The sequence below is a fragment of the Anabas testudineus genome, chromosome 6, assembly GCF_900324465.2.
Source record: "Anabas testudineus chromosome 6, fAnaTes1.2, whole genome shotgun sequence".
Taxonomy (NCBI): domain Eukaryota; kingdom Metazoa; phylum Chordata; class Actinopteri; order Anabantiformes; family Anabantidae; genus Anabas; species Anabas testudineus.
The window spans coordinates 22,074,837-22,085,893 of record NC_046615.1 but is presented as its reverse complement, the minus strand read 5'-3'; the positions used below and the strand labels follow the sequence as shown (position 1 = coordinate 22,085,893).

The 11,057-nt window shown below is 45.1% G+C and overlaps 1 protein-coding gene across 1 annotated transcript in view; it reads left to right on the top strand.

The window, feature by feature from the left end:
• The first annotated feature begins 889 nt into the window (after window positions 1–889).
• cttnbp2 (cortactin binding protein 2) overlaps window positions 890–11,057 on the top strand; it is a 60,417-nt gene continuing 50,249 nt past the window's right edge. Inside the window, 2 exon segments of the mRNA XM_026364652.1 lie at window positions 890–1,187; window positions 6,276–6,383. Of these exon segments, the coding sequence (XP_026220437.1) occupies window positions 1,107–1,187; window positions 6,276–6,383 (189 nt within the window). The 5' untranslated portion in view covers window positions 890–1,106.

Here is an 11,057-nt window from a genome sequence, read left to right as displayed (position 1 = left end):
CTTATGGCTGCAGCAGGATAAGAAAACAAGGACATTTTACTGTGAAAGGCTCTAAAATACATGACATTTTTAAGTGCATTCACACACAATACGGGTATGAGAGTGGGATGCCATCAAAACTGAAGTGCAACCATTGCAAACAAACAACAACAACTCACATTCAGCGCTACAGTTCAAGTGCTTATAGCTATTTCTTTCTTTTGTATGTTTAGAAATGAGAGATAATCCTGTAACACAGACTTCTATTACAACACATTTGATCAATTCAGTCTTTGTTTAAGTGCAAACACGCCCACTCTGACTGACACCCACCGACACTGGGAAGTTAAGAGTATTTAAATATTTATAATACTTTATACACAAAACTGCAGAAAAAGCTGATTGCATCATTTATTATTTGCAGATATAATTCACTGAAATGCATCAATGTGCAGAGTAAATCATTTATAATAACTGCTGATAAAACTTTGACATTCACTGTTTCTTGTGCCACATATAGTAGTTTAACTGGGGAATAATTTTCATAGATACATTTGTTTTTTGGCCTATAACCCTTCACCCTGCATGGATTTGCACATGAAAACCAGTGACATGAGGACATTTGTAAAAACCTGTAATGTTTGTGTGACACCTTTTACAAATAAAGACAAAAAAACAACTAAACCACATAAAACAGAAATAAAAATGTTTTATTAGTATGAAAATGGCTGCAGCTCTTTGAGGTCCACAAACCGCAGCTTGGAAACCGCTCACCGACTAATTTCACAGATACAAAGGCCAACAAATGCTGCTGTCACTCAGGCCGTCAGGACGCACCTCCTTCCCAGTTGGGAGTGCACCGGCGCTTCGCATCTGGATCTGCGCATCGCTCGGTCCACGCCTACAACACTGCCCGCTGCCCCCGCCGCAGCTACACACACTCGGCTTGGAGCTTTTCGTGGTGGAGAGACCCGTCGTCCTCTCCCCTCCGTGCAGCTCCTTCCATTTGTCTCACCCCGTCTCTCTTTCTTGTCGATGGCCGTCCGTGGCGTGATTTGTGTTCAGCAGCGCAATAGTTAATAAGTGCCGGATGCGCCCTCACTCCACCAGACCGCTACAGTACGAAGATGGCGTCGGAGGGAGCCAGCGGAGAGCAGCCTCCTCCGGTACAAACAGTGGCGACCGCCGTGCTGGGCAGTGTGGACACGGTAAGACACCGGGTTCGGGGAACGGCAAAGTCACACGGTGCGTTTTATCGGCACCGCGGTGAAAAGACGCAAAATGCGCTGCGCATCTGTTCCGCACAGGCTCGAGAAGCAACAGCGGCGGTGTCTGGAGAAAAAGACGGGGGTTCGTGTTGGTAGGGGGGGGGGGGGGTAAATAATCCAGAATGATTCTTAAACAGAAGCGTGTTTCCAAGGTGTCAACATGTCCGTGATTCCTTTGTTCGCTCTCCGAACACTGATCCTGCAGCTGAAACATTATCCTGCGCCTCGCTCGTCTCTGGCTTCACAGGTTGAGGCTCATGGACATGAGACAGTAACTGGGTTAATACGCAGAGACTCGGAGCAGGCAGCCTGGCTGCAGGAGGTTCAGTGGGATTTAGCTCGGTGGAGACCTGCTTTCAAAGATACTGTGCAGATGATGAGTCGGTGTGTGGTTTGAAATCAGTGAATTCTCTGAGGTGGTCTACACGAGTCCTCACAGGCTGCTACAGACTGTAAACACTGAGTCCTGGCTGCTAGACTGAGGGTCTGACTCAGGTAGTAGTACTCTAAGTACTACTGATTTGTCACGCGTGCACTTTGCAGGTTGCAGGTAAATGACAGCGGCCTGCCACCCCTGTGTGCACACTGATCCATGGTGCAACTGTCAAACTGTTGTCAACCCAGCAACTAACACAGATCGGAGAGTTTTCAATCTTGTTCTGTGTTGTTGAGTAACGTTGGTACCACGTCCAGTAAAAACCTAAAAGCCACTCGTGTGGAGCAGAGATCAGGGAGGTGGGCTCGTTGTGTACGTGTGGAGTTGTTGGAATAGCGAGCAGCCACGGTCCGTGAAGTGGGTGGACGGTGGTGTGGGTGTTGAGGTGGGGGTGTGTTTGAGCAGTGAGCTGAGGAGGTGGTGGAGAGAAAGAGGTGAGAGAAGAGCTGCGGGGGTGGATGGAGGGTGGAGGAGGGGGCACGGGCCCCGTTCACCAGACACCTTTCTAAATTGGTCTTAATTTCAGTGACTCAGCTGGCATAGCTGGGAGTACCGTATCAGCCAGCCGCCCTTTCTGAGCGCGCTCAGAACTGCCTCCGGGCTACTTTACATTTAGCGTTGAGGTGAACAGGTGCTCCAGAGACATGAGAGCCAGGCAGCCTCCTCCTCAGCTCACACGTCGCTCTGCCAGCACACTCTTCCTCCTCCGGGCTCCAGCCAACGAAAGGGGGCTTCCGTCTCTATGACCTCCCCCGCACCCCACCCCCACCTCCAGCACGGCCACCATCATGCCTGCTGTGGTTAAATAAAGCACTTTGCTCTTTCCTCACCCCTGTCAGACTTTCTGTTGTTGGCCCAAAGTGGGGGAAGAGTCTCGAGGGCCGTCTGAAGGACCAGCTCTGATGGTCTGGACGGGGTTAAACACCCAAAAAGTACATTTTAATCGTGTGTGTATAAATATGGTAAATATGGTTGGTCCCTGTTTAAAAGTCTTTACAGCAGTGTGACTGATTTCTTGTTGTACAATCAAGGATTTGTTGTCAACCCAACCCAACCGTACCGTATGACTCAGGAATGATGGACAGAACACACAGTTACCCTGGAAATGTCACCCAGCTACCTGCTCAACCCCTTCTTCAAACATTGTTGTAATGCCTGGCTGGACCGTGTAATGGACTCTTAAGAGTGGTCCTCAGCAGTTATGTGGGATGTGCTGCCATGTTGGAGCAGTGCCATTAACATGAGTGGCCGTATCGCTTCTTCCCTACAACAACATTTCTGTGCTCTGATCCGGGGACTTCAAATAACCCTGTAAACAAGTCGGAGGGGTCATCAGAGTGAATTAAGTTTTAGAATTTTATCAAAGGGTTTCTGCACCTGTAGAACAAAATAAAATCCGTTGCCATCAGCTGTATCTAGCGACGCTGGTATGGTTTTGGTCTGTTCAGGTTTTCACACATGCACTGCAACACTGAACACACCTGGACATTAACTGGATTAGTAGCTCTCTAGTACAAAGTCTGTGTAAATGAGCACATGTGATTAGAGAAGCTCATTGTCCTGTAGCTGTGTTAACGATGTTCCTGTGATGTGATGAGCGCTGATTTGATGTGCTGGAAACAGATCATTGTGAGTTCCACTCTGTACTTTTTGCTTTGTGTCTGTGTTGAAGCCACCGAACGAAGCAGGTGTCGGACCTGGACCGTCTCATTCTGTGTGATACACAACAGAAAACAGAGTTCTGCCTCCAACCTAATGCAGCTGAAGTGAACGAACACATCATTACAATCTCCCAACACTAATTTACATCTGAATAGGTAAAGTTTTTAGTCACAGCATAGAACTGCAATGTGTTTTGTGACTTATTAGCAGGCTGCCAGTGTCCAGTAACAGGACATGAATCTGTGTGAAACACAGTGCAGGAGCTTTCACAGAGCGAGCAGCTCCCTTACCTCGTGGCTCTGGGAGAAATGACACAGGCCTTTTATAAGTGGACCGGGGCTGAGCCTGTGAATACCGTCCAGGCTGCTCGTGCCCTTGGCGGACAGCTCACACAGCTCATGGAACAAATTAGTGTTCGCTCCCTTCACCTGCTCACTGTGCTGAAATGCCAGAGAGAAAGAGCTGAGCCCTCCTTCTCCTCCTCCTCCTCCTCCTCCTCCTCCTGAGGCCTCCTGACAGGACAGCGTGGCTTAGGGTCTCTGTCCATCAGGATCCTCTGAGTGGTGAAAATGCTGCCAGGGGAAAAAAAAGGGGCTCAGGACTGATTGGAAGCCTCATTGTGAATCAATCTCTTGGAATCTCTCCTGGTTTTTATATCCAGCCTTTGGTGAGATCACATCAGAATAAAAACGTGGTTCAACTAAAGTGGAACTGATTGACGTGGCAGTTTCCAGCTCACTGTTCTGAGGAGAAAGCGTTGAATATTTTCAGGGGATGGACTCGAAACATACTTTGTTAAAAATGAGATTTCTTTATAAAACTTGTGCCGATGCTGAAGCTGAAGCTTCTCTGGCTAAAACAGCACATTTTTAAAGGACGGAGCTTTGGCCTGTTTATTCCTATGGATTTATTACTCTCCCAGTAGTTTGAGCATGAACTTTTCCCCCTTTGCGGTGAAATAAACAGTGTCGCAGGAGCATGTAAAGGACACATAGAAGCTAACAGCTTGTTAAAAACACTGGCTGCTCTGTTCAAAGTCATATAGTGTGTGTGGAGCCTCTGGACATGTCTGCGACTCCTTGATGAAATGGAATAATCTTGGCTGAGGTTGGATGTTGGCTTGTAAATCAGGCTTTAAATGGCTGTTTGACAGCTGAACATCAGAACGAGCAGGTAGCAATCTGCCTGATGGGCACCACAGCTCCACGCTTCCTCCTCTTGCCTCTTTGGTTTATTAAAGTCTTATTGAACAAATAGCCCGGTGAACAGCTTCCAGATATTGGGAATGCAGCTGCATGTGGCTTTCTCAGCAGATGGCTGCAGCAGTAGCTCGGTACACCGTAATTGGAAATCTCTTTTGTCACCGAGCTCCGGTTTCATTTTTTGTGAACCTACGTCAGTTTTTTGAAAACTGCTCTGCCAAGAATTTCACTCATTTTTCCCACTTAGGTTCAGCTTTGACTGAGCACAATGGCTTTCAGGAGTCCTTAACACAACAATTTGACGCTTTGGTTTGGAATGTGAACTAACCAGACGCTGTTGTGATGTTTAGAGATACGACCGGGGACACACAGCGATGGTGCCGTCTCCCTCCGAGGAACAGGATTCACTACGTCACGTTCTCTAGAGAAAAATGCTCGTTGGTTTATTGTTATATTTTACATCTTAACACTGGAATTACAAAACTTCTGACACATTCTTCATATGACTTTAAAATTTAACCGCACATGTCTGTATCTGACTTTCCTCGGACCTAGTTCCTGTGAGAATCATTTTATCTTTAATTTTGTTCCTTCAATATGCAACAAAACCCCCACAGAATAACGCAGTTCAGATACTTAAAAAAATGTTGCAGTCACGTCACGTTTAGTCAAAGTACATGAGTATAAACCAGTCAAAGCAGCCACTGAAGTACAGTAATGTGCTGTTTTATAATAGGAATGCAAATGAAGATTATTTCTTATGCATTGATAACTGTCAGAAATGAGAAGAAACGTACACCCATAAATAATCCAGGGGTGTTTCTTTGCAGTTGCTTTGTCGATAGAAGGTAGAAATTAATGGCGCCTTGTCAGATTGAAGAATCTGGAAGCAGAGTTTGTGACTTTTTTAACCGACTCCTTCTGGTTTAGTTAATAATTTGAATTGTACCATGTACACAACACATGATTTTATTATTATTCTGTATTTTTTTTTACCAATGAGAATGATTCTGGTTCCATAATAATTTCCTGTATTTTCAAAGCACAGATACAGTGATTCACAGTCAGATGATATAAGATTGATGAAGATGAAATTGACTCAACCAAAACCAAGCCATGCCTTCGTCTCATGAACAGATTAGACGTAGTCGTTTGCTTGTTATAAGTAGACCGGAAAAAGCTTTTATTTGACATGAGGGGAAGCATGAAGTGGTCTGGTCATTCCCAATTACAGTCAGCCCTACCCGTCTGCCCTTCAGTCGCTACTGACCAAATAGGTGCCTAATGACCTAGCTAAATGTAATTAGACCTTAATAGCTTCGAGGTAGGACGGAGTATCCAGCCTAATTTGAGGGCTGCTATAATGAGACCAGGTGGAGACCGGGAGTAAATGGTGCATTTGTCATGTAAGCAACCTTTTTTTTCCTGCTGGTGGACACAAAGTGCACTTATTTTGTTTTGGTTGTAGTTTGATTGTACAGCAGTAGAATATAAAGTCTCACCACTATCAACAATTTTAAAAATAAATGTATAGAAAAAAAGGAAAATCCTGATATAAACCATTTAATCTGCATTCCAGTCATCACAACCGGTCGAGGCAGATGGCCACCCAACCTGAACCTGCTTCAGTTGGAGGTTTTTTCCTGTTAGGGGGAATTGTTCTTTAATTTATGTTGATGTTTCATTTAACTGTATAATTCTTATGTTGTTTTCTGACCTGTGTTGCAGAAATGTGAGTTCAACATGGATAATCTGAGCAAGCCAGAACTGCTCACCCTGCTAAGTATAATGGAGGGAGAGCTGGAGGCTCGAGACCTGGTCATAGAAGCCCTGAGGGTGAGTCCAGACAACACACACACACACACACACACACACACACACACACACACACACACACACACACACTCCTGGACTAAACCACAGCCAGGTTAAAATCGAAGCCAATTTCCAGCATGTTGCCTTTGTGGAACTGCTAGAGATGAGATGATTGGCTTTAATTGTTAACCAAAATTGAGGTATCACTTGGTTTAATGAATGGTGAATGGTCGATGAATGCAGAATCACAAAATCAAAGTGTGTGGCTTTATTCCAGAAATGTGCGGGTGACTACGATGAAAGACTCGGCTCCAATGTTTCCTTCTTTTCTGTGTAATTACCCACAGATAAGCAAGTCTCTCTAATTGCCTTCGTTGAATGGGAGCTACTGAGCGACTGCTTAGCACTTTGTTGTCTGCCAGAAGGCCGGTGTGATCAGATCATCGTGTCCACCAGAACTATTAGTAACAAAGAGATGATTGATGAAGTTGCTGGTTGTTCTTTAGTGAATCTGAAAACCAAATAGGAAGATGCTGCATGAGTAAAAGGTGAAGTTGTCGTTGTTGCCTGTGACCTGTACAGTGAATGTGCTGTTCAAAACTAACAGTAATGTTCCACGTTCTGTACGTTCTTTGATCTGTATGAAGCTATAAGATGTGAATTGGTGTTTGAACATTTACTATCCTCGGTGATTGAGATACTCCTGCTGTGGGAGTATTTATACCGAATGGACTGTGATGGCAGGATAACGAAGTTTAAAGGATGACGTATTGATCTGTGCTTACTGAATACTGACACAGACGATGACTCTCGTGTCCTTAAGAACCTGTCTCACTCTTAAGTTGGAGGTTGTTGGTTCTCCACAGAGGCAAGAATGCAGAGTCATTTCTGAACAAAGCCTCTCAGGTTCTTCTCTCTCTGCAGTTGTGTATTGAGGTCACCTCAGTTTGTCCAACCTCTTTTTTAACAATGATGTCTCAGTTCTTAATGTTCAACGCATTCAATACTGAGAAGATAAAGGGGAAAAAAGAGAGATGTTCTTATCAAATGCTACTTTATTTGATTGTAGGTGAAGTAACTCACAAAACACACGTCACCGGGGATCAAACTGTAAACTGTCTTTTGGTTCTTGTATCCTTCCTGCTGCCTGCCTTCCTTAAAATTTAGGACAGTGTGTGCACCGCTGTCACCTCGTCTTTGTCCCTTTTGTGGTTCTGTTTTTTTGTTCCACCCTCACCGGCACTTCACCCATGTTTCCTCCAGCATTAAGATTCCCTGAAGGCCCCGTCTCCCCTGTGGGTAGACATCCTATCCAGGTTGCGGTGAAATAAGTCTGTTCTCTGCTGCCCTCACGGCTCTCACCAAACACAATGAGCCTGTTTGTTCTGCTGCAGATAAACCCCATCGCAGTGAGAGAGTCAGACCGAGGCAGACGGGAGGAGGAACGGGGATTGAAGAAGGGGGAGATGCATTCAAAAGGCCCAGATCATTAGTTTGAATGAGAGTGAAGGCGATGGTGGATAGAGAAACATAAAGACAGGGTTGGTGATAGTCAGTCGGGACAGTGTGATGGAGAGGATTAGGCCAACTCCCCCACCTACATGCTCCCCCAAGTCCCTCCCAAACTTAAATACCCTGAAGAAAAGCATCATCTGGCCACCAGCTGCAGGGCTATCAGTGTCACAGGACAGTGCTGCCCTTTAAAAAAAAAAAATCTAACCACAAATCAAGCTAACCAGCCTTTATCAGTCAGAAGCTCTTACCGTGGCTCCGGTACACAGAGCCACACGGGGAACTGAACCCTCGGCCCTGGCAGCTTCAGTTCAATCCTCTATCACATATTACCAATTCCCCAACCGTGCCACTTTACTGCTCCCCGTACCAAAAGCTTGGCATGACTACACCGATCTTTTTGGCTGTTAAAGAGGCTTTGGTGCCGCAGATTAATTAGCGTGTGGCTAAAACTGGCTGAGCTGCCCTATCAGGTTTCATCCTGGAGAAAGAGAAAGGACAGTGTAAGCAGATTAGCCAAACAACAGCGATATCACATGGTGACCGTGGCCAACGGCTTCACAAATCACCCATTCTACGGTGCCAAGAGCTTTTTAGAGGACATTTGGAGACTGCGTCTTTATCCAGTTCTCAGAACACGAAACAAACTGTTTAGTTTGTGTCAACAAGCCACGAGAATAAGGCCAATTACCAAACTGATGGAGCTGCTTTTATTACAACGTGTGGAGTAGAAAACACTCTCAAGGTCGTTGAAGCTCTTTTTAATGTTGCTTAACATTTACACATGCTGTGGACAGAGCCAAAACAACAAGCTAAAAGGCGCTAGAGTCTAGAGTTGGCAGATCTTCTCAGAAATACAGTTTGTCAAATGATTTCTAACTGATGGACAGTTATGTTCCGTGACTTTTAGTCTCGGTCGGCGAGATGGACAGATGGACTCGTCCAGATTGGAAATCTGTGCTTTTGTGAAAATGTCTTGATGGGATGGTTTCAGTTGACGGCCGGTGGAAAAAGCACAAGTCAAGAGTACAAGTCGCTCTGCTGTTGCACTGTGATCACATAGTTAGCAGGTGCGTTCGTGTTAACTTTACGAACTCTGATCCAATAGAGCAGCTCTGTTCTGACATGTCTCATGTTTATTTTCATGTTTGTAACTAAAATCTTTTTTGACTTCATGTCTTTCCACAGCAGTGTGCTCCACCTTTGTGTTTGTCAGTTGAGGACATCTCCAGTACATTAATGGGTTTATTTATAGTATTAAGTACTGTACCCGTTGGTCTTGGCTGTGTACTGTACATATATATAAAACCCTGCCGTGGTTGGTGGAACCATTCCAGTGGCAGCTGGGTGCTTTAAATGTTACGCAATGCTTTTTATTTCTGAATAAACTATAAACAATGACAGGACACATTTCTTGAGGTACACTGGGTTAGCATCCACAGACGATGGTGTTTGGGAATCCAGATGGGGAGTCAATGTTTCTGCCCACCAGCATCCAGCCTCATGTGGACAGGCTTCCTCGGGACTTCATGTGATCCACCATATGACTAAGCGGGCCCATGGAGCTGCTGTCAGCACTCATACATGCTTAGTGCAACACAACACATGCCCCGAGCCATCAGGCTTCCTCCATCGTCACGTTATCTCCGACCATCTCGCTATTTAAGGCATGCCCTGTTGCTGGGCTTTTCTTTCTCCCCCCCGCCCCCTTGCACATGAACATGCACGCTCTCAGCAACATTTGTCGTCTGTATCTCTGTTGATCTCTTTTTGTTCCCATAAATCTTAGTTTTTTTTGGACATCCTGCGCCGTCTCTATGATGCTCCCCATCACTTACTGCTTCTTTGTTTCTGTCTCTGTAGTTATCTCTTTGTATAGACGCTGTGGCAGCTCATTACTCATCATTACTGTCTCTCTTGAAGTCTCTGCACTTGCACATAAATCTCTGAATTTCTTTCTCTGACTGTATCTCTCCCCGTCTTTGGGCTGCAGTGCTAATCCGAAATATATTAAGAATCACCGTGTTCTCCCGGAACCACACAAGTGATGAATTAGAACGCTTCAGTCATGCTGTGCAACATTTGCAACCCTGCAAATCAAGGAAAATAATCTTTTTGTTTTATTCAAACCAAACAAAATATCATCATCCCCGCCTCACCCATCTTTTTTTGTGGAGGCTTTGTAGATGTTGGAAATTCAATGAAGTTGAGGAAGAAAAGTTTTTGTGTGTGTGCTTGCAGACTGTTGCCATGGTTCTCAGTCAGAGACACTAGCACTGAAGAAGTTTGCCAAGATGTCACTTTAAGAATCATTAGACCAGTATTATGGTTTGAAAACCCATAAAGAGCCCGTGACGTTCACGTTAAATGTCATGCGTTTGTTTTTATTTAGCATCTTCTTCCTCGTCTGTTCTCCATGGAGCAAATACAGGTTTACACGTCTCTGGTTAACCCTTTCTCTCCGCACACACACAGACATGCACACAAGCCAATCACCATCCTGCTCGGATCGGTTGGCTGCCTAGCAACCAGACCCCCAACCCGGACTCTACTTCACAGGCTCCCAGGCTCGTGTTTCACTGCCTCCCACTGACATGCCTCTTAAGAATGAGGCTAAAAAGACTCAGTCTCCACCAACAACCCCACATTTCAGGGAAAGTGGTACGACCCATTATTGGATGTCTCTGGAGAGACCGCTCCTTAAGACGGTCTTTTTTAGTGTGTGTGTGTGTGTGTGCGTGTGTGTGTGTGTGTGTGTGTGTGTGTGTGTGGTGGGATGGTTTTTGAAGTGCTGTCAGTAAATGCAGAAGATGAGTCCACTCCCAGCGGGGTCGGTGCACTGTCTCCGAGTTGAAAGAGCATGTCTGACAGTGTGTTTGCATGTTTAATGCACACACACATGCATTTTATTTATCAATTTACCAGATAATATTTTTACAAAAGCTCAGATTTTAGGGTGGTGTCTTTACCTTTAACTGCAGTTTCTACACATATTTGACATTTTTGGTGGAATAAGGATTCAAATATTAACCAATCATCATGCATGAATACTGTAGGTGTCAGTAAGCTCTGTAACATGGATGTGTATTTCAACTGGATTTTATTTAATCATCTCACTAGCAGCAAATGTACGTACTCACAGTGCATCATCCTTCAGATACTCAGACAGAGCAAAGAGTGCAT